Source organism: Topomyia yanbarensis, chromosome 1 (assembly GCF_030247195.1).
Source record: "Topomyia yanbarensis strain Yona2022 chromosome 1, ASM3024719v1, whole genome shotgun sequence".
Taxonomy (NCBI): Eukaryota; Metazoa; Arthropoda; class Insecta; order Diptera; family Culicidae; genus Topomyia; species Topomyia yanbarensis.
The window spans coordinates 1,576,858-1,603,222 of record NC_080670.1 but is presented as its reverse complement, the minus strand read 5'-3'; the positions used below and the strand labels follow the sequence as shown (position 1 = coordinate 1,603,222).

The window sequence follows — 26,365 nt, the reverse complement described above, 5'->3', positions numbered from 1 at the left end:
GATCAAATAGAGAGGCGCTGCTCCAATGCAAGATTTTCGGCTTTTGGCATCCGAGTCCCCCCACTCCTGCCCGCTTTGGCATGAAGCTCATAAATTAAATTATATAGCAGCAGTGCTGGAGTGGAGTGAATTTCGGAAAGAAACCGGAAACCGGATGATCGAAAACTTTTTTTTTTTTTGCATTTCGTTTGATGGTCGGTTTGATGGTGGTGGGTTGGGTGGAACCTGACTGCCGTAGTTGGACGGGTGTTAAGTGGATCAGCGGCATAGCAGCGACTTACCTTATCAGCCGGATAGTAGCGCGATGCTGTTCCTCTTAATGAATAATAAATTTTGATAAATTACAAAACGAGCACTACGCTTGCTCTGGGTCGCATTCCAAGAAAAAGATGAGACCATTAGGAAGGTAAGAGCGTTCGGTCTGATTTTTCGCATTTCGCAGAAGTTACCTGATGGAAATTTCCGGGAAGACGTAGTAGGCCGTTTGGGTATTTTTTCATGCTGACGATTTTCATTTTTTTTTGTCGGATTGCGGATTAAATTGAAACAATCGTTCATCGCAGCAGGCGCTCACATTACAAACTAACTTGATGGATATATCTGCATGGTTTTTTGAACATTTTTGATTGTTGAAACATTTGAAACTAATGCCAATATTTTTCTCTTCTAGGAATCCAAACCTTTGAACTGGCAAACGACGACAGCGATGGGGATCACGCCGAATGGATACCCGGTGGTCTCCAAAGTGGACACTAGCAGTAAGTAGCACCTTTTTGGGAACTTTTGATGTGGACTGTCTAACCACTCACCATTTACCTACGGACGGTACTTGCCTTGAGCTGGCTCAACTGGGAGTAGTTTTTGGCAGCATCGCATTTTGCTTTTATCTGTCCAGGTCAATTTGAAACCTGTGCTATTCTCTGAGCTCCCTGGACTGGGATGCTTTTTAATATTCCCTTCCATCTTTTCCACATGTGCTTCTACTGTGGGGTATAGCGTAATGCCCAGGCGGTAGTATTAGGTGGTGAGGGGTAGGGTAGGGTGTCTAACAGAAAAGCAAAACAAGCTCTGACTTACATCGGGTAGAATTCCCGGGGATGGAAAAACCAGGTATCACAAGTGTGAAGAAAAAAGATGCAAAATCGGCGAAGCATCCTGTCCCGCTCTAATACACCCGCAGCATCCGTGGAGAGAACTCAGGCAAAAGGAAGGCATCACATTAATTATTCTCTTTCTCAATAAACGCCTACTTGGTAGCGATGGCAACGAATGTGTCATTTTTCGATAAAATTCGTACCTGGCATTTATATTTTTAGAACAGAAACACCTATCGTTTTGGAGAGTCGACTTACGTTCGTCGCTTGCTTCGATCGATAGTTTTGAAAAAACTTAAAAAAAATTTTTTTCAAGATTTTCTTCATCGTGGAAGCTCGTGTCTTTTTGTGTATGTTTCAAAGGTGCAAAAAAAAAGTCAAGCATTCTACCGAGCTCTACAGCGCTCTGTATTGTAGTCTGTTTTGCAGCTTATCCAGAAAGACGAGTGATGGCATGACTGAGCTTTGCCATCTTTTTCTTGAAATATTCATAAGCAATATGTATTGTTGTTGTGCGCTGCAGCAAGAGTGTAATGTAACGATGGAAACGATGGTGTCCTTTCTGGACTTGACTGTTGTTCGGGAGGTGTACCAACGCAACGGGCAGGAACGAGTTGCTTCACTCGATGTGTTGTCGTCCGCTGCTTGATTTATGAATATTTAGGGGATGCATTGTGGAATGTTGTGTTAAATCAACCGTTTTCTTCAATTTAAGTTCGATGTTTTGAAGATTCGGATCTAGATTCTTTTTCTTTTCATGGTTGCTAATCTAAACTGTAGATATCCGTTTCCGAATCTTAGAACAAACTAAGAAGATAGACATTCATGACCTTTTTACTCAGCAAAGCAAGGAAGAAAATGCGTCCGCGAGCACGTACCTAATCAACATTGACATTGGACGAGTAGCTCACTGTAAGATAACAGTAGGCAAGCAAAGTCAATGCAACATTTGAACAACATTTTCCTAAATTTTCATTGTAAGATATTAAAAATGGGGCAAAGACAGTGAATCATCAGGACGAACTTCGAATAAACGCGGTGTACACCATAACATAAAATTTCCTGGACCAAATGCTTTGAAATTTTGCATTTTTTTCATATTATTGTCCAGGTGTCTACGAAAGCTTTTTAGAAAATTAATGTTATTTTTACATTAACCTGTCTACTGATTTTTTTAGCGAAAAACGGATTTTTGGTTCAAAAAGCTACGAAAAGTTGAACAAATTAGCAGTAAAATCGGACAATGTTGACGTGACATAATGGTTTCCTATACTATGTAGTATGTACCTTTCCAGTTGTGCTTGTTGCCCACCAAATAAAACTTATTTTCGGTGCTTATTTGGTACCACAAGTTTTCAATCTGTGCGGTCCAAAATGCAATGAGCAATGCTGTCGTATATTATATTCTACAGCAGTTCTAAATTTTGGCTTGCATTTGGCCGATCTTGATGCTACATTCTGGCGAATGCTCCTATTATCATACGCACGCATTTTGCACATTGCCACTGTAAGTGTTGAGTGTACCAACGACACGACGTGACACTCTTATTTCAAAAGTGAGGAAGGATCAGCCCATCTACCGGGTCTATCAATTCTCGGGATCACTTGGGAATAACAGTTTGTTAGTTTGATTGACATGGTTCAATAAATAAGCAAGTACAACTGGAGCCGCAACCGTTATTAATTCGCTCTCGATAATGGCGGTTTGGTTCGTTAAGCTGGGAGCGATCTTTGTTGAGTTAGTATTTGTTACGTTTGTTGTTTTGTTTGTTGCCTAGATCTGAGAAGAAGTTTCTCCTAGAATCATCCTTTAGCGTTCTTCACTTCTCCGAATTTTGACACACGTTGTTTGGTAAGCCTGGGATTAGTGTGCGGAGCCAGGTCATTTGGCCTTACTTCAGATTTGTCTCCATCTATCAATATTCGATACCGTGTTTCATTTCATTCTTAGAAGCGCATAATTCTATTTGGATAATGGTTTTGAACATAATCTGTACCGAATGGCGTAGGTGGTGAAATTGTACTGTGCTTACTTCTGCTATGTTAAGTCTCATATTCAATTTCAACAATTGCTCCAACTCATTTGCTCTAGAATATATATCCGTCTTTCGGTTCCATAAATTTGCTTTTTTTGACATCAATTTGTCACGAAATTAATGGCAGCGCACGTCTATACTCAGTTGGAATATAGCAAGTTGTAGTTCTGATTGGACGCATTATTTTACTGTTGTAATCTATATTGTCGATAAAGAAGACATCCGCGCTTGTTATCATAGAAGTGATTATGTGAAATAGAACTACAGTGAAGAACCGTTTTATATCAAACCCCTTGATGTATTTTAGGCTGACAAAATGGAGATATTTTTTTTCTTTTTGTTTAATAAAACGAAGCCGTTAAAATACTCTCCTTCAGTTTCTAGATATGGTTTCGGATTATTTAGTATACAGTTCAAACTTTAAAAAAATCAATATATTTGTTATTGCATGTTTTGCATCTCTAAGATGAGACCAATAAATCTCATTAACTTAGTCGAATCGGTCATTTTTTCAAGACGCTGGTTTTAGAGGTATTTCTTGTCTTGTGTAGAGTATCAAAAATCTAGAAAAAATGATTTTGTTTTCTTCTTAATTTTTTTGCAGCTGTTATTAGGATTATTCTATCATTCACATTTATATTTTTTCGCCTTTTGTTATCTCCATCATCCATGGAAACTGTTTCGCTTCCGAGTGTTTTCCTTAAGGGGGTCCTCTTATATAATTGTGAAAGAAGTTTCTGTTTGATAATAAGAAGTAAAATGACTTAGATATGTGCGCTGGAAATTTTTTTATTAAGGTTTCATCTATAAAATAAAAATTTTCAAGTGTAAGATGTTAAAAATGGCGTCCAAAATGGCGGCTCCAGCAAAAGGTGTTTTGAAAACCGACCGCATCTGCGGGCATGATACAGGTCGCAATTCGTCGTCTACAAGCAGAAAACTAAAACAATCTTGAAGATTACATTCCGTAGATGCGCCTTAACGTAAAAAACATGAAAAAATTCGTTATAGAAACAGTGGCCGCCATTCCACTTGAAAATAAAGTCGCGTTTTTTTCGCATGATTTTTCCACTTTGGCCGGCTGTAAAAAATCGTTAATTATCAAAATATCGCGATTTTGTAAGTTACAGCGCCCGAGAATGTTGTCTTCTTTTAGGCGGACAAAACCCGCAGTTGATTGGTTGAATGGTTAAAAAACGAGAATGCCCGCAGGTTCAAAAAATCTTGTTCCGAGAAAGCCGCTATTTTGGACGCCATTTTCGACACCTTACACTCCAAATTTTTATTTTATAGATGAAACCTTAATCAACATTTTGCAGAATAGCGCACATGTCTAAGTCATTTTTCTGCTTAAAAAATATTATTGAACATTAGGTACTTTTTGTCACAATTATATATGAGGACCCCTTAAGTAGATGATGTCGGCGAAACCATATAGCGGAAACACAAGTTCATGAAATTTCCTCGACATCGGCGACAAGGTTCCATAGAAGTGGTGACAGCACACCACCTTGAGGACATCCGCAGACACCAGAGCTTAAAAAAATTGACATCGCTGCATGAACTTGAAAGAAAACGAAATTCAATTCATGCCCGCTGCGATGAATGAAATTTTTGGTTCGTTTCCATCACCATTCGTACTCCCGACGCAGCGCTTTCAGGTACGGACATGTTCGGTTTCAGAAGCAAAGTGAATTTTATTTCTACGCTGGCCCTGAAAGGGATTATCGATTGAAAGTGCACCAGATATAGATTACGCAGTTCACTTATGCTCGAAAATGTAAAAGATGCTAACTTCTGCCTTCAAACTGTCGACATAATAGCAAATGAATGCTTTGGTTGGTGAATGAATTTATATTTCCTCTACACTCAAGCATTCGATTCTGCATGAAATTTCAGTCAGTTGGAAAGTGAATGAATGAGAGAGGCGTTGAATCTCAATGTCGGTTTTGGTAAATGCAAGCTGAAATAGGTAACTGCTTTTGAAATTTTGTAACACTGGCAGACACTCAGTTTCTTTATCTCTACTTGTCTTAACGATGAGCACTGATGCCGGTTGCTAAGCATCGCGTGTATCCAGTTCTTGATATATGAAGGTAATCCAGGGTTCCGTGCTGCTTTCAAAATGGATTCGAAAGACACGTCAGAAGCACCTTAAATATCGAGAAAAACTCCTTTTTAAATGTTGTTGACAACATTATGTAACAGGGTGGTAGCAGACTTCCCCCGCTGATATGCATGTAGAATTGCATGCAGCGAGCGCTCGCCCAAGCTAACATCCCGAAAGTAGTGGTCGATTAAACGTTCCACTGATTTGAGAAGGAAGGAGGTCAGACTGATCGGTCTAATGCTCTTTGCCTTCTCACAAGTGACGCGGCCACCTTCGGCATTGAATTTTACACTTATTTCCCGCCGCGCTAATGTATCCTGTTGCAAGACTACAAGTACGAAACCTTTTTCAAAACATGCTTGAAGTGTTCATACCCTCTTTGTAATAGAACTGGAAAGATTCCATCTTTTCCCGGAGACTTATACAGAGCAAAACTTTCAATCGCTCATTTGATCAATTCGATTTTTACAATTCTACGAGCAAATGCTCAAGAATCAGAACTACCTGAAAATAACTCAGGAGCAGTCATCAGTGATGACTTCGTACAGCCTGGAAAGTGTGTGTGTCAAAAAGACAGTTGAGTACTACATCTTCTTTAGACGAGTATTCAACATTAGCAGCGAACTAATTTTGAAAGTAACTTATTTATTCTGCTAGTCTCGTTGACCCTTGAGACATCTGCGCAGAGGCATTTTCAAATCCTTCGCTCACAGGGTCAAATGGCATTTCTGTATGCTTTGCTAGTCAACTTAAATGCCTCCGACCCGTCCCTGCGTCTGCGGTATTCCACCAAGAAGCACGCATAACTCAAAGCGAGCAAGCCTCCTGGCATGCTCCTAGTATGCATGAGTTTCTGTTATCCACGATCTCATCCAAGTCACGTGGAGATGTCGAAAGCTATGCCTGAAACCTAGTCGCCAAGCCCATCTCCGTAGAGGTCCCAGTTCGAAGATTTGGGATTACAATATGTGCCAATATCTAGCGAGACGTTTAAATGATCAAAGACGATGTACTGTTTGGTACGAGCCAGTTTGCCAACTCATGCGTAATACTGTCAGAGCAGAGAGTTATTTCTAACACCTCTTCTGTGCCAGCTCATGCAAATGGGTGATTTCCTACATTAAGAATTGTAGATTTGTACTGCTTAAGGCTGGATAGATTCATAGTTGCTGTACTTTTATGCTTAAGATTAATTTGTGCTACTCTAACCATACTCGTTCACAGTGCTTGTTGTGCAGCAGCTAGAAGATATCAAACACGTTGGCTTATAATCGCCTGTAGCGAGCCCCGAAGTGGGTATTAGGGACATGATCACCATTTGAATTCCACGATTTGCGAAGAAACAAACAATCACTATGTCAGAGATTCGCTTAACACAGTAAGGGTAAGACCCATGATACGCCGTGCGCAACCGGCACGTTTTTGTCCTGTCAACCATCCAGTCCTCTGCATGGAGAAACACCTTGACTTTAGGACTCCTGTTTTAAGTCACATCTTACGGCATGGGAGCTGGAACACAGTGGATCAATTTTTGGTTGAGAAACTTAAACACGTTTTTTTGGCGGATTTTGATTGATAATTTTCGGTGAAAATGAACGGAAGGAAGTTAATCAGTTCTTGCAGTCTTCCCATATGCACATCGCACACAATGTTCGCTCTGGTTCTGTGCTCATATTAAACCCACACTTCGTGTACGAACTCAAACACGCTGTTTCGTGCCTAAACACGTGCACATGTTCGCCTGCACAACTGAACCCCATGTACGTACACGGTGTGCGTACACATCGGTTCGTGGCACCAATTATCTCTTTCTCACTCTCATCGTCACTAGCGCTCACTCTTTTTGCCATGTGCGAATCGTTCTCGTGTACGCACCCGGTGTACGTACACGGATGTTTGAACTAGAGTTTGCAGTTGGAGTTCGATGTTCGAGGCGAACTTGTACATCGAGACGAAGCATGTTTGAAGTTGAACGCGTGCACTAAATTTTGTACACATGTACAAAATTGTCCATGTTCATGGGAAGTTCCGTTAATTTTGACCGAAAAATATCAACCAAAATATCAACCCGCCGAATGCCACACGGCCTCTAGGCTAGTTTTGTCCGAAGAAAGATAGTCAACCTTGTGGACCCCAACAAAGCCAGCCCAGCCGAAGTAATTATATTGAGCATTTACGAATTCGTCATTTCAATTTATGGCAGCCGTCTTGATCGTCTCAAATATGGCGGTCAAGTCGGCTGCGGATTGCCATATACTGATGAGACGAATTAGAAACATCTGTTCGAAGTAAAAAAAGGTTTTACTAATTTTTTTCCTTAGGAAGAGATAACAAAAAGAGAGCTGAATTTTTCCTTATTTTTTTGCTGTATTTGATCGTCAATCTAAAATAATAAAATTGGTTCTACAATTATTGTTTGTGGATTCTAAAATACGGTTTGAACCAGAGGATGCAGAAAGCAACTAAAATTCTTCATTCGATTTTATTTCTCACGGACTCTCATTCCATATAGTGATTCAATTTCAAAGACTAAACTCAGATCCCCGAAGGCGAGGTGTTGTGTTCTGCCAAATTGAACTTTGTGTACGATCGAATCACCAGAATATGTTCTCTGTCGCAAAAGAAAAAAATGACCTTAAACGAGAAACAGCGTGCTAGCCATGACCAAAGATATATCCCTACGAGAAAGAATACTCCACTGTAAGCAACAAAATCGAGCACGAACGCGAACGAAAACCGGTGTGATCGAAGCAGGCGAATCTTTTTCCAAGAAACGTCAACATGTCCCATAATTCCGGGTGCGCACACTCTGGCCAGTCATCATCCACCACCCATCATTACCCAGCTAGTCAGTCAGTCATTCATCGTGTTTCGTTGTTTCAGCATCTCGTTCCAACAAAGCATGCCATGCCCACCAGCAGGGAGACGTGCTAGGCTGATTCGGTGCAGGAAAAGCGCGATCCAACCGCGCGCGGCGCAGTGCAGTTTTGCCCTAAAACTGGGTAGAACTTCTCATATCAGTCCATATATTATTTTTATATTTCATACATTTAATAACGTGGAGCGCATTTTTGCCGCTACTTTCAACACTGTTTGCCCGTCGACATGCAGCTTCCTGTGCATCTTCTGCCCTCCGGGGGCTGCTCGTTCGTTTGATGATGGAACGAGAAGGAAATTTCACCCGTTATCAATTCGGTATCAGCGAAAAAAAAAATGCATGAATATAATAAATAATGTGTGTTATATTAAAACTCCAAACAGACGGCAGCTTCCATCGCGTTCGAGCTGCTACTGTTTCTATTCACCGTGCTTGCCAACAACAGCACAGCACGCGAGCAAGAGGCGAAACGTGCGACTTTTCGGAGCCAATTTCCCGGAAGCCATTGCTGGAAGAATGCACCGTTGTGTGAAATTGGGAATAATAGATCCGAAGATTAAACGTTAGATCGTGGGAAAAAGCACTCTCCACCGAGCACCGAGTTTATGGTTTGGTACGTACATATTGGATATATTGTTACTTTATCTGATGTGTTATTTACGTTTAGCAGTACAAGATTAAACGACGAAATTTAATGCATAGTATGTCTGACAATTAGAGCATACTGCTTTGGGGTGAACAAAATCCAATCAGAGTTCAGCTCGCTTGAATCGCACCGTCATTAGATCTGTCCCCGGTGAGCCTTTGATGTATCGATTAACCCCATCTGACATATCTTTGTTCATGTTTTACGTGCGGGCAGACTAGGAATACCTCAATCCTTCTCTTGTCCACGAAATTTACCAAGCTATCAGACGTGTTCTCCGGCGCAAATTGAAATGAACTGGGACCCAAATTTGACACCCTTTGCCATATGCAAATTCATTGAAAGCGAAAGGTGATCCGCCAACGAATGGCTTAAGCAACCCATGATGGTTGACAACGAGACAACGAGTATCATCGCAAAGACTACTGCGACCTGGTGTGATACTTTTACGACGGCACTTTTCGAAACTTCCACCAAAGGCGACGCACGGTCAAAAAGGCGCGCATACATCTTCACCTCGGGACACGGGCCTACTTTGATTTCAGCCACCCGCTTTCGTTATGCGTGTGTAGTAAGGTTGGGAAATAGAGAGAAGCTGACTAGGAGGAACGTTAAAAGGATTTTCCCATCAGAATTTTATGACGGAGGCATGCAAATGTCCCATTACACGGCAGGCGGACAGGCGGTACTATGAGGTTGAAAGCCGAAACTAACACCTCCATTATGTCAATAAGTTTGGATTTTGTGCTCGGCCGACCAGTTAACCCGGATGGTGCTGTTTCCCTGCCGGGTGGAGGGAGAAGCGATGCTTACTGGATTGGTGTGGTGGGTGACACATTCGAAGTGTGATGAGTTCGTGAGAATTTCAGTCCTGGTCCCGGTTCTTGTCTGGTGAAGTTGATAGTGGGTGAGATTAATCGAGGGGATTGGTCAATTTATAGTTTGTAGAATATATAAAATGATTAGAATATGTGAGATTTATAAAAAATATTAATTTCGTAATTGGTAGGAAGATATGATTTCCTAAACTAGTATAAGTGCAAAATTTCATAGTATTAACTAATTGTGCCTGAATGGTTCATTCGTCAAAATGCAATCTCGGTCATAGTAACTATGCTCAGTCCCCTAGTAACAATTGTGGTTTTATAGTAGTTTTATAGCATTTCATAAAACTTAGATTGCACTTGTAGCGAGCTATAAAACTTCAATTGTTACTTGGTGCATTAATCTTCGGAAGGCTTTAATCCTATGGCTCCAAAGCAGCCGCAATCCACTCCATATGCGAGGACACATTGATGTATGTATCGAAAATATTCGACGCATCCCTTACTCTCGTGTTACAATTCGGCAAATAGCTGGCCATGCCAAACTGCACGAAGCGCCATCCGTTATAGCTGGCCATGGCACTTAGCGGGTGCCCGTGAAGCTCGGTGCAGTAGGGTCTGCTAGTGCAAATCATATCCTCCTCGGAACAGTCCCGTCGAATATCCGCATCGGTCAACGTGATCGCACTGAGTCGGTCAAACTCTCCCTGTACACCCCAGGCGGTAACAGAGAAGCGTTTCGGTTGGAATCGTTTCAGCGCTGAGGTCACCGGAAGGCAAATCGGTTGGATGTGCTCTGTGGGATTGTAGCGTTCGATGAATTCAAAGAATCACTTATGGTTGTAAACAGGATATTGTACCTTCAAACTGAACTTCCGAAGCCGTCCTTAACAATACAATAGCAACACTCGGATGCCTAATGAAGCGTTCCACGTCGTAATCTTTCGTCGGTGGGGCACACAATTTTCCCTCGTCGGTTGTGGTACAGTCTTCGCTCTGCTTCATAGAATATTCCCCTAATCTAACTATTTGAGGACTGAATATGATTACAATAATATAATATAGTGTATAGAAATGTCATACATACTCCTCATTGTGCCAGAACCAAACCGATGTCATAACGTATCGGCTGTTAATTAAAGTTCCTAATCGATTCGGTTTTTTCCCTGGATCATTTGCCTCTTCCTTTTTAAATATCATGGCCATCCAGGGAAACTCCAGTAGATTCGCTTCCCGTCCATTTCTATGATTTTCGTTCGAATAATTGATCCCACACTCACGGGGCAGAAGATTACCTCGTGTCGCCGCTAAAATTAAAAAAAAAATCTCATTTCAATTAATCCATAAGAATTGCAATCACTTACACCGCAGTTGAAGTCCGGTTGTATCCCTGATCCAATCCAAATAGCTGGAAACATTGGTGAACACTCCGTAGCCATCGATCTGGCATCGGTTATCGCCGGCACCTCTCATCTGCGAAAAAGACACTATTCCTCCCAGGAACCATACACCGGATCGGCTGAATGCCATCCCTCCTCCACTGTCTCCGTTGCAGACGCTGGTTCCGTTCCGATAGCCAGCGCAGAACATTCCAACATCTAAGCTCTGGCCGAACAAGGCACGGTTACTTCTCAAACAGGATAGAGTGCTTATCACAGGCATTTGAGCCTTACGCAAAACCACCGACAGCTCGTCATTTTCCGTCAATCCCCATCCGACCACCGTTCCGTATCCCCCAACAGCCCACGCCTCCACACAAATCGGCTGCACGTGATCATTGAACTCGGCGACCGTTTTCATTTCCAGCAACGCTATATCATCCTTATTTCGGCTGAAATCAGCCATCTTATAAATTTTTCCAATCGAATGCTGCTGCATCGTTCGAAGGTTGGGATCAGCGCGGTCGAAAATACCTAACCGAATAAAGATCCGATTTGGTCCCAGTTGATTCCTGGAAGCAGAATCGATCACGCAATGTGCCGCCGTCAGCACGAACTGGTCACTGATGAGTGACCCCCCGCACGCGTAACTGTCAGTGGTCACACTCGTCCTATGGTAGATCGCAGCATGCCATGGCCACTCACCTGGTGAACTATTTGCAGCATTTACCAGCAGTTCGTTAGTTGCAACTTTACGTCTTCCACACTCGAGTGGGTCCCGCGGAACGACAGTTCCCAGTAAATGCAGCAGCAGCAGCACCAGGGGGATGTAATAAAACGTGCCCGTTATCATCTGTGGAACGCTGTTCGGTAGTAAGTATTGAAAGGGACTGAGTACTCTCTGGGCTGGGCTTATCTGGCTGCGGTTTTACGTTTGCAAAATTGTTTTCATTCATCTTTATCAGTAAGAATGTACCGGGGCCTTCCCTACATGACACACACACCCATACCATGACTATGTTAATAAAATGACGAGTCGACTGGAATACCTGATTGATAGTAATAGCAGTGATCAAAACAGTATCATTACTTTGTGCTGAACAGATTCGAGATTCGTTTTGGGGCGATGACGTCTCATAGTTGAATGCGAAGATCGCCTACTAAGTTTTGTCGTGATCTCGACAAGTGAAACGAAGTTCAGAATTGCCGCTGCTTACCGAAATCGTGCTAATGATACAGTTAGCCTCCTGCGATGCGATGTAACAGGATGTTTAATTCATCATTAAGGCTGGTTGTGAAGTATCGGAGGTCATAAATAATGCTTGAAACTAGATTTGGATGCAATAATAATGAGTTCTTTCTAAAACGCCATCATTGCCCCGAGATAGCATAAGATGCATTAGACCGGAGTCCCACGGGTTGAAGGTTCGAATCCTGTCTCTGGGATGATTTTTTTCATATTATTGCTTTAATTCACTATTTCGTGGATACCACCAAATAGGTCTTGAATATGGTATTGGCAATTAGTTCAAAACCTTAAAAAAATGAATTCTTTGCTTAGATTTTCATTTACTAATAGATTTTACTGGGTTACATTCATACTTTATTTCTCTTCACCGGTATCTTATCTCCACATATGTAAAATTAACACAATGTGTAGCACTTGTCAGCAGCTTAATCAACCTTCAACAACTTCCTGCTCGCCCTTCAACTGTCATACCGGTCGCACCGAAGTCGATAGAACACGATACACCTCATCAAAAAACTTACCCCAGCAGGAAACTGTTAACGCTTTAAATAATTCAATAATCAACTTATCCCTTACAGTTGACCAACCAGTTTTCCAAGAGCCAATAGTTGCCTCACTTTCAACCTTTCTTCCAATCAGCTTCAGCAGCAGCAGCAGCAGTTTCCACAATAACTTCCAAAACTGTTCTCATCGCAAGGCGAAAACTTTCCACCGCCAACTTTGATCAGTGTGCCTGCTGCGGTTTGGGGCCCCCGGCAAAATGGATACCGTCGTGTAGTGTCCGTGTGCTTTTCGTTTCCTGAAGTGGCATTCCGGTACAACGACGGTACCTCTACCGAAGTCAGATCGGATCGGCATCCGAAGCCAGAGAATGTGATACTTTATCAAACTCTCGAAATCAAATATCATAGAAGAGTAGGACTAACTTCCGAGATGGTGCGTTTTATATGTACGCATCAATTGTTGACGTGAAGCGTTGGACGGATGGAAACGAGGGCGGTCTTACGGTGCGGATCATAATTTCCATGTGTTTCACCCAGATAAATCGCTTTTCGCACTCGAGAGAGATTCTTCTGTTATCCGACTCTGCCGGAAAGTTGCTACCACCTTTTGCTACGTGTATGAATATTAAAATGGTTCAATTTAACCTCAATAACTTTTCAGCACTCAGTTTCGAACCCGATGTGATGGCCGTCGCTTTCGATCCGAGCACGGATGAATGGATTCCCATCCCGGTGCAAAGCCATCCCTTTTGTGCGATGAGTACAAACCCCCTTCCCTCGTACTCTCAGACTCTCACGTCGGAGATCAATGCCTGCTACGAATGCTTTTGTAAAGACAAGAGGGAATATTAAGTGATTATGGCGTCACATTTCATAAGAGGCTAAAAGGCGTACTCGGGAAACCATGCGTCAGCTCGGTCATCCACTAGTCCAACAAGCAACGAGATAAACTGCTGCCGGTCATAGGAACGAACCACTGACAGACTGACGAATAGACAGCCGGTGCAACCCAAGCAGACCATGCAGGATGATGATGCTTTCATCTTCTACGGTGACCATTCATCTAATTTCAGTAGGCCGTAGCACTTGGATAGATGGGGAGGGTATTCCGGGTAGTAAAAATTTAATTTATTACCAAATCAAGCATCAAATTACGCCACCGACAAATTGTTATGCTTGTCATAATTCACATGTCTCTTTTCCCCCCAATCCGGTCACGGTTCAGTGCCCCAGTGTCCAGGCCCTCATTTACCAACCGAAGTCGGAATCAGTGCCACCGGTCACTCTACCGGATTCGTTCTAGCACACTCCCGTCTAATACTAATTAATGGGTGGCACTTTGGGTCGTAAAACATTTCTTAGTTATTGTTATAGGTTTGACCCTCTTCCCCGGCCGTTGTCCTTTGTTGGGCCGTCCCTTCTTCGCTGAACCTGCGTTACTGGAGCGTTTGCATAGTCCACAACTAGTGTTGCGGGAGCAGTGATGCGTTTCATTGCGCTTTGATGGTCAGTACCGGGAAGCGGGAAATAAACAAAAAGTTGTATGTTATGGTCTATGAATTAATTTCCGCAGGAGGTAATAACGAATGCGTTTCTTGATATAGAATATTGTAACCCACCAGGGTAACAATTTTGCACTGGGTGGAAATATACCCTTTTTTGCGTATACACTCCGTAGAGTGTATTGTTTACGTAAAATTATGCTCACCGCTGTTCGGTACCGTTCACATTTAGTTGTAAATTTTTGTTCATTTTCGCGTTTGTGAACGGTTTTATTCGTACAGATAGGTTAGATAATTTTTGTTTTACGTTTGTAAATAAATAGCATAGGGTTTAGTTAGGTTACCGCTCTCCTTTCGCTGCAAAAGTGGTCTGACTATGCTGTGCTATAGCGATGACAGCTATGCGGCGGTGCGTTTTTTTGGTGCTTGTTTGTTGTGGTCGAGTGCGGAAGGCGGCCATCGTAAAAGGGTAGATAGTGACGGACCACGGCATCGATCAGACGCCCGATCAGTTTTTGTTTTGTTTTCGAGACAGTTTCCCGCCACTAGAAAACGATTCAGTGCGCGCGTGTGACGGCAAGCTAAGACCGTCGAAAAGTGCCGGCTCGTGGTTCGGGCACAGTGCATTGTGTGGTGTCGGTTCGCCAAAAGGGGATTAGCTAATTGCAAAGGAGTTCTTTCGCTACCCCGGCTAATTAACAAGGAACCGAACATCAACCGTTCTCGCTATAGAGGATAAGTCGAACGAGCCTAGCTCTCCTCTATAGCTAATAGCCAAGGAGAACGAAGCAGGTCGGACAAAGGTTCCCCCTGGGAAGTTTACTGCGGTAACTTCCGGGATCGTTTACAGCGAGTAGACGATCCGGCGATTCGTCGCCAACGTCGCTAGGGAGGTTCCAACAAAGGAGCCAAGCTCACCTCCCTAGCTAAACGCCAAGGACCGCTGCCGGAGCAGCCAACGACCAAAGGAGAACGCGGCCGTTGTTGTCCCGGCCGGTCGGAGGAAACCGCCCGCCTTTCCGCCCGCAGCAGTGAGCCACCCGCAGCAGCAGTGAAGTGGAGAGTTCGAGGACAATAAAGTCGGTAAATTTAGTAATTTATTTTGTTTTGTTAACCCTTTTTTTGTTGTTACGAAAATCCGAAATTCTGTAGAGGCACCTAGGCCGCCCTGAAAAGAAGGGTACGCCGGGCAAACAAGAACCCGAGTAGTGGGCAAACCCCTACTTACAATATTCATGCATAGTTTATGTTGCTGTTTTACGAGTGATAATTGAGAGGATAAGATGGTAACGGCAATTAGAGAAAGTCGTTCCGGTAGTTACGGAAACGACATTGATACTCATTTAAATAAACCTGGAACTTTAAACTTTGCCGGGGTGTTAGTCTTGAGGTAATAACGATTAACGCTAGCTCCAAAAAACGGAGATACAGCTTGTGTACTTTCACAAACAACTAATCATGCGTGATATCCCGCTAGACTAGAAGTTTAGTTGAAGTTGACGAGAATGGTAAAATTGAAACATGGTTCGGCTTAGACAGTCAATGTGACACGCACTATGTTATATTTCTCCGTAAGCAAAAAAGTTTGGGTGAAAACAATATTTTCTCCCTATGAAGAGAATTTATTCCAAAAATCAATTTGGAAAATATGTCATATACAATTTTTCTTCCAAATTTCCGATGACCAAATTGTCAAAACCTCGTCAGGGTGTCATTCAAGGCAACCGTACTTTTTATGTGAGACTTAGGGTTTTGTGGATGAGCCGAATATAAAAAATAAATAATCGTTGTCATCCTTGAAGAAAACTTTCAGTTTATGAGATCAACCCCTACTGCGTTAAACTGTACTATATAAAAAAACATGTTGGTCATTTGTTTGTCCCCTTAGATCCCTTATAAATCAGGGACTACGCCATCGATCTCAACTGCCTTTTCAGGTACGTAAACACGGTACTTATTCTTAATAGACCCAGAGTTGGCAATTAGCCTTATTCTACATTGCGAAGGCTTAATCGAATATCATTTGCCTGTTTTGTACCAGCTATCATCGTCCTCAGCTTTATCAGGATGAATTTGGTATTAATATTAATTAATCTCCAACTGATACAAAAGTTTTATTTGCTTTTCGAGTGGAAAAGGGTCTCAAACGGCCCAATTGAGAAACATCTATATAATTACAGCTGAGGCGTCAACCTAAGAATGTCGCTGAATGGTGAACTTAATTAATTAATTAATATATTGTCTTCGAATTAATAAATTTTCGTACAGACTGAAATACTATACTAACTTAAACCTATTTTCACTTTAAACATTTCTCTACTTAAGTTAAAGTAGAAATGATTAAAAACGCTATTGAAGAGCTGACAGCAAACATCTACTGGGTTATTCTGGCCGTACTGCGTGCGATGAGTAGAGCGCCGAAAGAAGTCCATTCTCCGCAGAGACCTGCCAGGAACGTTGAAGTCCAGCTTAGCGAGAAGCAGAGGGCAGTCAATGTTGTCAGCGAGAAGATCGAACACAAAAAGTCGCTGCAGAAAAACTCTCCTGTTTCGTAGCGTAGGCAGGTTGATAAGGGCACAACGATGCTCATACGGTGGTAGTTCAAATCGATTTCGCCAGGGAAGCCGTCGAAGGGCATACCGGACGAAGCTCTTTTGCACCCGTTCTATGCGATTAATGTGTACGGTGTGATACGGGGCCCAAACGATAACTCCATACTCTAGAATGCTGCGTACCAGACTGATGTACAGTGCCTTCAGGCAGTAGACGTCGTTGAAATCTTGGGTGTTTCGTTTGATGAGTCCTAGTACTGCAAAGGCTTTAGCAGTAACTGCATTGAAGTGTTCGATGAAACGTAGCTTACGGTCAAGTATAACACCAAGGTCCTTGATTGATGAAACTCGTTTTACTGGGGCAGCGCTCACTGCATACTCAAACGTAATTGGCGAGAGTATTCGTGTGAATGTGATTATGTTGCATTTCTGCACTTGTGAGTCGACTAGGGATGCGTCTGATAGATTCCTTCTCCGGAAGTCCTCACAGTATTCTTTCGCTGTATTTTTACGTAATACTCATTAAGAGTCATAAGGCATTCTACTGAGAATTCTGTTTGGTATCTTTCGTAGGGTTTTGATGGTATCCTCATGATTCTGATGTACTTCATCATGAAAACTTAAAAAATTCTGTCCATGTGCATGGGTGTTTGCATGATCGGACGTTCGGATAATCGGCTGTCCACGTACCGAAAAGGTACGCTCCAATTTTCGTTGCCGACCCAATCATATAGAAAATCGCTCTTCTCGTTAACAGCAACACAAACGCCCCTTCGTTTCTTGTACACTATAGAAACACCAAAATCCCGGTGTCCGCCACCTGTGCAGGCTAACTGATGCGTTCTGTTTATCGAAACCAACTACCAGTACCTACAGCGAAGTAAGAACGATTGCGTCTAGTGTCTCCAAACCAACAGCCAGCACCACCAATATAGAAGCAGACAGCGACGGATGAGTAATATGTGTTAGATGGCTCAATATGAGCTTTGATAACTTTCATTCGGTATTACATTATTCCAACTTGTCTCGGACAACATAGAACGTGTACTTAATTTGCGCTCAAGTGTTTGGGTCAATACGTAAGTTTGTCAAATTACCCAGAACAATTTTTAGTCTGCTGTGAGATTCGTTTAATTTCGAATTTGAAACTTACAAAAGGTTCTTTCTCTGAAAATGATGGCAGGTTCTTCGTTTTTTTTTTATTCTCCCCGTTAGTATCTAATAGTTGATTGGGCCGCTAGTTAGCCAATGAATTAAAAAAAATCCAATTCACTTACGTGTACGATCGATACGGAATACTTATGTTAAAGTGATGAGGACCAAAATGAATGGAAACTTTTGTGACTGTGACTCCAATACGACAACATGGTCATAAACCAAGGCATGAATTCTGGAGAGATTAAGCACTTTCTTTGAAATTTAAGAGTAACCTAGAACCTCGAGGAAAGTCATAGGAATTTCTAAAAAGTCTATGAAGATTTAAAAATCTTCTACGGAGCCCAAAGTCTCATTAAATTTAAAAGATTTCTACGAATTTTACGGATCTCCTGAAAACTTCGAGGAAGTCATCACGAACTTAAGAAAAATCATGAATTTTGTGTACTCCAGCGAAGTGCTTTGGGTTTCCAACGAATATCAGGTAAGGTCGGCAAGCTTTAAAGACATCATGTTCTACAGATCCTAAGAAATTATGATTGGGTGTTTGTCGACTGGTTACGGAATATTCACAGGTATTTAACGGCTTTCTCAGTCTTAATACTTTAGGCAAACGATTTGATTTTAGATTGCCCGACGTTTCGGCCGTTTTTGGTGGCCTTTCTCAAGGGAAAACTGTATTTTAGACATAGAGAGGTGAAAGTTACAATGGGATACAAAAAACATGGACTTTTAACATTGATATACACATAAACGTTTAACTCACTCTAGTCTTGTCGTTTTTGTCGGAGTCGTTTATTACCAACGGTGGGAGGTTCGGTGGTTTTGCGTGGTTCCATGTACTGGATATTGTGGGGATTTTTCACGATAAACATTCGTTAGCACTTTTGGTCACGGAGCTCGATGTTATCATCAACCGGTTTTGCAACGTCTGGTTTAAAGATGGTAACCCGATGGTATCTATCCATCGTGACCCAAAAGTGTGCCATCACTTGTATCTGATATGGTTGTATTATTGCGGTGAGTGTAGGTTGTTTTGAGTGAGTGCAAAATTCCTGCGTAGGTTGCGTTGAGTCCATCCACATCGGTGCGATGATTTACGGTGTTAGCTGTGTTCATGATATGGCACATTTCCAATATTGGGAGCGCCATCGACCGATAGGTTCTGTCAATGATTTCTACTTTGCTGAGATCGAACGTATGATTGTGTTGTACCATGTGCTCGATGAGAGCAGTTTTCTCTCTGAGACTGATCATCTGTTCATCGTTGTTGTTTATTTCATCTGCTTTTAATTTTTGGTATTGGTTTATGTTGGTTTTGTGACCATATAGTCTGATTTTCAGCTGGTTGCGTGTCATGCCCAAATATCTCATTCTACAGTCCTCACATGTTAGGCTGTAAATGATGTTGGATTGTAGTAGCGGGTCCACTGGATCTTTGATGTTGTTTAGTAGGTTGGCTGTTGTATTAATTGGCTTGGGTGTTATTTTTATGTTGGGGTAGTCTGTTTTAAGTATTCTTTTTATGGATGTGCTGAGTATCGGCACATGAGGCAGAGACCTATATACCTGTTCGAGCAGTATAGTTGCTGTGCTGCGATTGTTGGATGACGTATTTCCACTGTAGGTATTTATCGGGGATGGGTCTAATGTGGAAACAACAGTGTGCGAGGTTTTGGAACGTTGAATTAGTCTGTTTATAAGTGTTGCGGGGTAATTGTTTTTGCGAAGATGTTGGAAAATTGTTTGCTGTACATTTTTAGTTTTATCCGTAGTGAGACGAGACACCCTTTTAATAAAGTTTTCGGCTACGTTCATTTTCATTGAAAGTGGGTGGAATGAATGGTAGTTTAGAAGCCTGCCTGATGCTATTGGTTTTGCGTACCATTGAGTAGAGAGTGTTTGGTCCGAATTGCGAATTACCATTGTATCCAGGAACGGAGTTTGTTATCTGTTTCTTCTTCTTTTGTAAACTGTAGGTGTGGGTTGTATGCGTTGAAAATGTCTCTATGTCTAAAATACAGTTTTCCCTTGAAAAAGGCCACCAAAAACGGCCGAAACGTCGGGCAATCTAAAATCAAACCGTTTGTCTAAAGTATTAAGACTGAGAAAGCCGTTAAATACCTGTGAAGATCCTAAGAAAGTTTGCAAAGTTTAGAAACTTCAGAATAGATTGTCGGCCAATAGTAGAGTTTTAAGGGAGACAAGGTTTCTAGAGCTATAAAAACAAATTTTTTAAGTCGATACTTCTATCTCAGATTTATGCGGTTTTTTAGATATAAGTTTTGAAAGCGTCATTTTTTCAAAATTAAATATATTTTTCAATGCATCGTTTATAGTCAAAAAGGTATATTCCATTTTGAAACCCATCATCCAGTTAACCCCTTCATGTCATTTGTTCTTTATAAACAACAACATTTTCAAACCGCTTCACTTTTCTTTTAGGCAAAATTTGTTCACAAAAACCAGAAAGGCTAATAACTGAGACCAGTCTACCCAAATGTTCGCTCTGGTTCTGTGCTCATATTAAATCCACCCTTCGTGTACAAACTCAAACACGCTGTTTCACGGTGTGCGTGTACACATAGGCTCGTGGCACCAGTTTTCTCATTCTCATCATCACTAGCATTGACTCTTTTTGCCTTGTTCGAATCGTTCTCGTGTACGCACCCGGTGTACATACACGAATGTTTGAACTAGAGTTTGCACATCGTTCGCTTGTGATTCATTGTTTATGGGAAGTCTTAGATTATTTCCTTCCATTTAAGCGCTAACAGTTGCAGGCGTAATCGATAAAAATGAAGTTATTGCAATTAGTCGGATAAGATTCCGTTGGAGATCTGCTGTCGGAAACCGTTATTAGGAACGGTGAAAAATGAAATTTTGATTTATCTTCGTTGTCTTAAAATATTTTTGATATTTGGCCAAAGTCGATCCCACAATCACTGAACGTTTCATCGAAATTGGAGCACATCGATACGACCATTGCAAACTTTTGAAAAACTAGCTCTTAAAGAATGATCGTAATATTTCTATTGTAAATACAGTAAGATTCCGTTTTTGGCACGTTCCGTTTTTGGCATGCTCCATTTTTGGTAACAAAATAGTTCCGTTTTTGGCAACATTATTTTTGTTCATAGTGAAAAATGCTCAATAATCATTTGTTGTAATAATGGATATCGCTTTTGACTTCATTTCCAAACATAGTAGTCATATTCACTATATTTTATGGAGGCGGGCACAGCGAATAAAGTTAAATTTGTTGATTTTTTCTATTATTTCATTCCATTTCACATATTCTTGTATAATTAATGTTCTTGTGACATTTGTGATGTCGCAAATTGAAAATAAAAGCTTTTAAAGTAAGGTTCCATTTTTGGCACGATTCCAGCCAAAAACGGAATCCTACTGTAACTATATTTTATTGTGATGTCTCTAGATATGCATTAACACAGAAAACCGTTTTCTTTTTCATTTTGTGCTAAGCAGGTGAAATTGACTGCTGTTGAATTAAATGCTAATAATGTCGCTGATGTTACTCACCCATCGCGTACAAAAAACCAACACACAAAGACGTTTATATAAACTCCAAGTAGAAATTGATCGTTTACCACGACTGTGCCTTTTTCTTCTTATTCTAAATTCCACTAACTGGCAATGGTATTACGAAAAACTTTTCTTGAGATGGTCATCATATGCTAACAACTTATTCTCAGGACGTAGTAGATGTTAGCTCTAACGATTTTCTAATGACCCCTGTCGGAATGGCAGACTTAGATAGTGCATTGCGAGGCAAATTTCCCGTCGGTCAGCCCTGCTCAATTATAATATGAGTATTAAAATTCACCAGGATGAGGGACCATTCATAAATTGCGTAACACAAAAATTTTCTAAAATTGACCCCTCCCTCCCACTCTGTAGCAAATCGTCAGAAATTTCTCTATCCCCTCTCCCCTATTACGTAACATTTTTTTTTCTTCTGTAAAAACATGTTACATAACGTCGGTGCCGGTGGTTGAACCTCCAACTAACTACTGCCTTATAAAGAGTTAACATGAGATTTGATAGTAAATGTACTATGTTATTTCGTTCTAATATACCTTCAAAATCCAAAATGGTTAACTACAAAGTCAATCAATTTCAATTAGAGATAAAAATTTAAACCGAAGGCTGACGTCACTTTTGTCTCAAACTAATTGTGTCGGCACACAGCGAATAATGGAAACTAATCTGAGTTTGTTCGCTTTAGAAAGTTTCAAAAATAATTTTTTTTTCCTATTTAAGTTGGTTGTACATACTTTAAAAACTAATCCAAAATTGCTGCAAACATTTTCGACTAGTTAGTGCAAAAATTGTATCATTCCGATTAACAGAACGAAAGTTATTCCCACTAATTTTCTGGTTCAAACAAACCCCTTCAAGAGCACTAGGGGCAAACCTTCGGATGTCACGTGCTCGCATAGGTTATTCAGTTATACACCCGTCGCAGCACGACCAGCAATGTTTCTAAGAAATACTGAGCAGGATTTTCTCGAAAAGTTTCATATTAGCCTGCCTGCTGTTGCTGGAAATGACACAAATGAGCCGATTAACCCTGTAACAGGTCGTAGCCGAAAAAATCGGTAAAATGAACCAGTCAAAACAACGCTGAACGCAGGATCGCAAATTAAACATCTGAAGTAAAGTCCTTGACCTATCGATTAAATTACCAGAAAAGAAAATGAAAAAAAACACGAGTTCGTCGCCTAAAGGGTTAAACAATGGCGCTATAAGCAAAATCTAGTGAAATCTTGCCGGAACATCTAATCTGTCGGAGACGGTGGCAGCAGGAAGAGGATGGGGGATTTAAATTAAAACAACATTCTCCGGCGACCTCCGACTCGAGTGCAAACCACCTAGTCCCTTCCGTAGTAGGTAGGTGTAGTCGAGGAGAATAGTGCACTCAGTCCGTGCTGTCTCTCTGTCTACCCCTCACGGAACGGACCAAATCTGCATGCAATTGCCTCTCTGCACGGCACCGTCGGTCGTTTTTCCGTTCTGTTTTTTTTTTCTTTAGTATATTTTTTTTTTCGAAACGGGAGGACGACACCCGCCGAAAGAGTTGACGAGGGGGAAAATGGCGTGGATTTTTCTGGGCTGTCCCGTACGCCCGGAGGAGAGCAAAAAAAAATGTATAAAAGCTCCGCACTGCAGCATAATAAAACTGTAAATTTCTTGAAAGTTTATGTTGATACAAATTAAAAGCGAGAACTTTTCCCATGCGGGATGTGCACAATGGGTTTTTCGCTGGATTTTACGACTGATAGTTTTGTTTGTGGGTCTCAGTGTGTGTGTTTGTGCATTGGTGCAACAACTGGGGTAAATAGAGGATGCAAAGAGTGCCATGATTTCATTAGTTTTGCAGTGCGCGCGCGAGTGGAGCTTGCACACACCTTCTCGTCGTCGTTGACTAGTGGGGTTGAGGAGGTTGGTACTAGTGGGGGAACGTGCGGGGGTTGGCGAAACGTTGTCAGTGCCTGCTGCGATGGTGCTGCAAATGGAAAATGTCGCTGCAAAAGTTCAAAGGATTTGTGCTTTGTTGAATGATTAATGAACAATACAGAAATGTTGGATTGTCTTACTTGAGTTGTGACCACTTAAACTAGTCGCTGCGCTCGTGCATTATTCAATGAGCATTAGCATTTGAAATGAACGTTCAAAGAAACATTCCTGGATACACCCGTAAAAAGTAATTTCGAAATATGGTCATTCTAGAGATATAGGATAAAGACCTATTCTGTCGTTCATAACAGTAAAAGATACGACCTCCCGGGCCGGTTCCGGTGGTCATCCAACGCGTACAATTTGACCAGCCTGCGTCTTCCTATTTGTGTGTGTTTATAAAATATATTTTAGAGGATGTCCCGACCGGCTAGCTAACTTCTAAAGGTTCCTCCGAGTGACCGGGATGCTCTGAGCTCGGTGAAAGTCACTGCCAGCCAAAAATATATAGCATCCTGGTTCGGGTGCAGTCCACGGGAGGTCATGTATAAAAGCCCCAAAAAGCCTCCCATAAATTTTTTAACATGTGACAGCTAAAAGCAGCTATAACTTGTATCGAATGAAAGCTAGACAGGAAATATATCTGTAAGCGGAGTACGAAACGCACTTACTCATGCAGACACACCGAGCTCAGGATGCAGTAGGACCGGAGTTGCATGCACCACACATTCATCGTACGAGCGAGGACACAGGAAGACGAGAGGATATGCTGACAGACAGAAATACACACAGCCAAAAAGCAAATAAGCAGGATGGGAGGAAGGCCAAGTAACATGCATTTCGGAGACTTTTCCCCCTTCCCCCTCCCCTGTTTTATTCAACCCGGTCGAATCGGTCAGTCTCCAGCTGAGCAGTTTGGTATACTTTTTCTACCACTTTTTGCGTCACATGCATTCGAGCGCAGGATCCACGACTCAGGACCAGGAAGTTCCCAGGGAAACCACGGATGCTTCATTTTACACACATTTTGACAAACTGTTTCAAAGTGCACCGAAGCTTACTGTGATGCGTAATGAGAGGGTTTTTCGGCGGCGGCGGCGGATGGTGATTGCATTAGCATCCATATCAGTGTGTTTGTGTGAGCAAGGCTAGTGTAAGTGCTAGGGCGATAGGTAGACATAGGGAGAGAGAGAGAGAGACACAGATGAATTGATTTAATGTTGCAACAAAATTACACAGATTTTCAATCGTTGTTGAATTCAATTTACTACCAGCGTTGGAGCGATGGTTCATTAAATCACCAAATGCGCGTGAAACCGCTAACATAACAATCTAATGAGGGTCGTCTAAACAAAGCAGCCGTTGATTTGCGAATAATTGGTTGTTAATGGGAATGTGTGTTTGCTTTTTGGTTCGTGGGTTTACTCTGTTTGGAAATATTGGTGAGAAATTTACGATATTCTTGGTGTTGTTCTGCCTAGTAAATTCATAAGCGAATACAATTTATCGTTTTTTAGGGAGGAGAAAAAAATACCAAATTAAACACAAAAGATTGTTCGAGATTAACCTAACAATTATGAATAATGATATTAAAAAATGTAGAAAGAAAATTACTGACAGCTTTATCAATAAAGTACGAATTTAAAATAGCTATTTTATATTCCAAGATCTAGATTTGTTAATAAAATAGATAGCTGAAGTTTGATTATAGAGGTTTTAACTTAAGGGTCATATTCGCCTCTTTTCGGATTAGAGAAATCTCTTTGGGAAAAATCTCTAACGCTAGGTGCGGGGTTGGGAATCGAACCCAGGTGAGCTACGTACAAGGCAATCGATTTACCAACTACGCTACGCTATACCCGTTCCCAGGCCTGTTGATGTGTGTTTCTTAAAAAATATTCGTTTATATTCTTAAAAAAATATTCGTTCCTATTCTGAGGAATTGTTTCGTTCTCATTTTTTATCTACTCTTTTGCTAATTCCTACACTCGAATATTGTTTTTCGGAAAACGAGAAAAACTTTTTCGACAAACAAGAAACACTGTTCGAAAGGATGATTTTATTAATCAAATCTTACTTGTTTAGCATCTATCCTGATAAGCAAACGTAATATGTAATGTATTTCGAAGTCTAAGGCACTTTTGGATTAATTACTATGGCAATGGCCTTGATAGCTGGTTGATGACAGAAACCCGACGATCTGTGTGAGAATAGTATTAAAATATGAGCGGATTGTTGGAAATTTCCGTTGTACTATTAAATAGGGACCGTTCATAAACCACGTAGACCGAAATTTGAGAATTTTTAACCCCCCCTCCCCCCTAGTAGACCTTAGTAGACTTTTAGCAACCCCCCCCCCCCCTTACGCCAAAAGTCTACGTAGACTTTTATTTTTTTTATTCGCGGGAAATGTGAAATTAGCAAGAAGCACATTATAATGTTCGATTAAAAATTAGTGTTCAAATTTATTTCAAGCTTTTAAAATATTAAAGAAAGGTTTTTACATTGGTTTTTGTCAATGATTGATCAAATCAATTAATACCAATTCAAGGCGCTTTCCAACGTTTGTGTAGCGGAATACTTCTTTTCAAGATTAGTAACTCAAGTATATGTAAAAAGATATATTGCTATAACTAGTTCAAATTTTGACCGAAGTGCTACCTACACCAACAATGCAGAATTGATAAACACTTCTTGAGCCTTATTAGTGCATTCAAAATTGTTAAATTATGAGAAACAATTACAAAACAATACTGTAGGTGTGTACTATCATCTAGACTAAAATAATAAACTAAACATGCACACAAATTTCAATTTTCGTGAACAAATTTCAATATTTCTAAGATAATAAGACAATATAAATTGCCTTATGTGATTAAGGGAACGAAGCTATTTAAATCTTCCCAAAAATATATTTATATTTCTTATGTAATAAATGGCCATATCACCTGAGAAT

The 26,365-nt window shown here is 41.1% G+C and overlaps 2 protein-coding genes across 8 annotated transcripts in view; one reads left to right on the top strand and one right to left on the bottom strand.

Annotated features, from left to right (window-relative positions):
* The window catches only part of LOC131676570 (nucleolysin TIAR), a 557,873-nt gene that overhangs the window by 218,462 nt on the left and 313,046 nt on the right, over positions 1-26,365 (top strand). For all 7 annotated transcript variants that reach the window (XM_058955695.1, XM_058955691.1, XM_058955698.1 and 4 more), the window contains one exon: positions 671-758. In XM_058955695.1, coding sequence (XP_058811678.1) covers positions 671-758 — 88 coding nt within the window. The remainder of the gene's footprint in view (positions 1-670; positions 759-26,365) is intronic.
* On the bottom strand, positions 9,735-11,841 carry LOC131676569 (polyserase-2-like). Its single transcript, XM_058955688.1, has 4 exons — positions 10,953-11,841; positions 10,676-10,895; positions 10,449-10,624; positions 9,735-10,384 (listed from the first exon to the last, which is right to left on the bottom strand). The coding sequence occupies exons 1-4, from the start codon at positions 11,818-11,820 to the stop codon at positions 10,011-10,013; spliced, it is 1,638 nt and encodes a 545-aa protein (XP_058811671.1). The 5' UTR covers positions 11,821-11,841; the 3' UTR covers positions 9,735-10,010.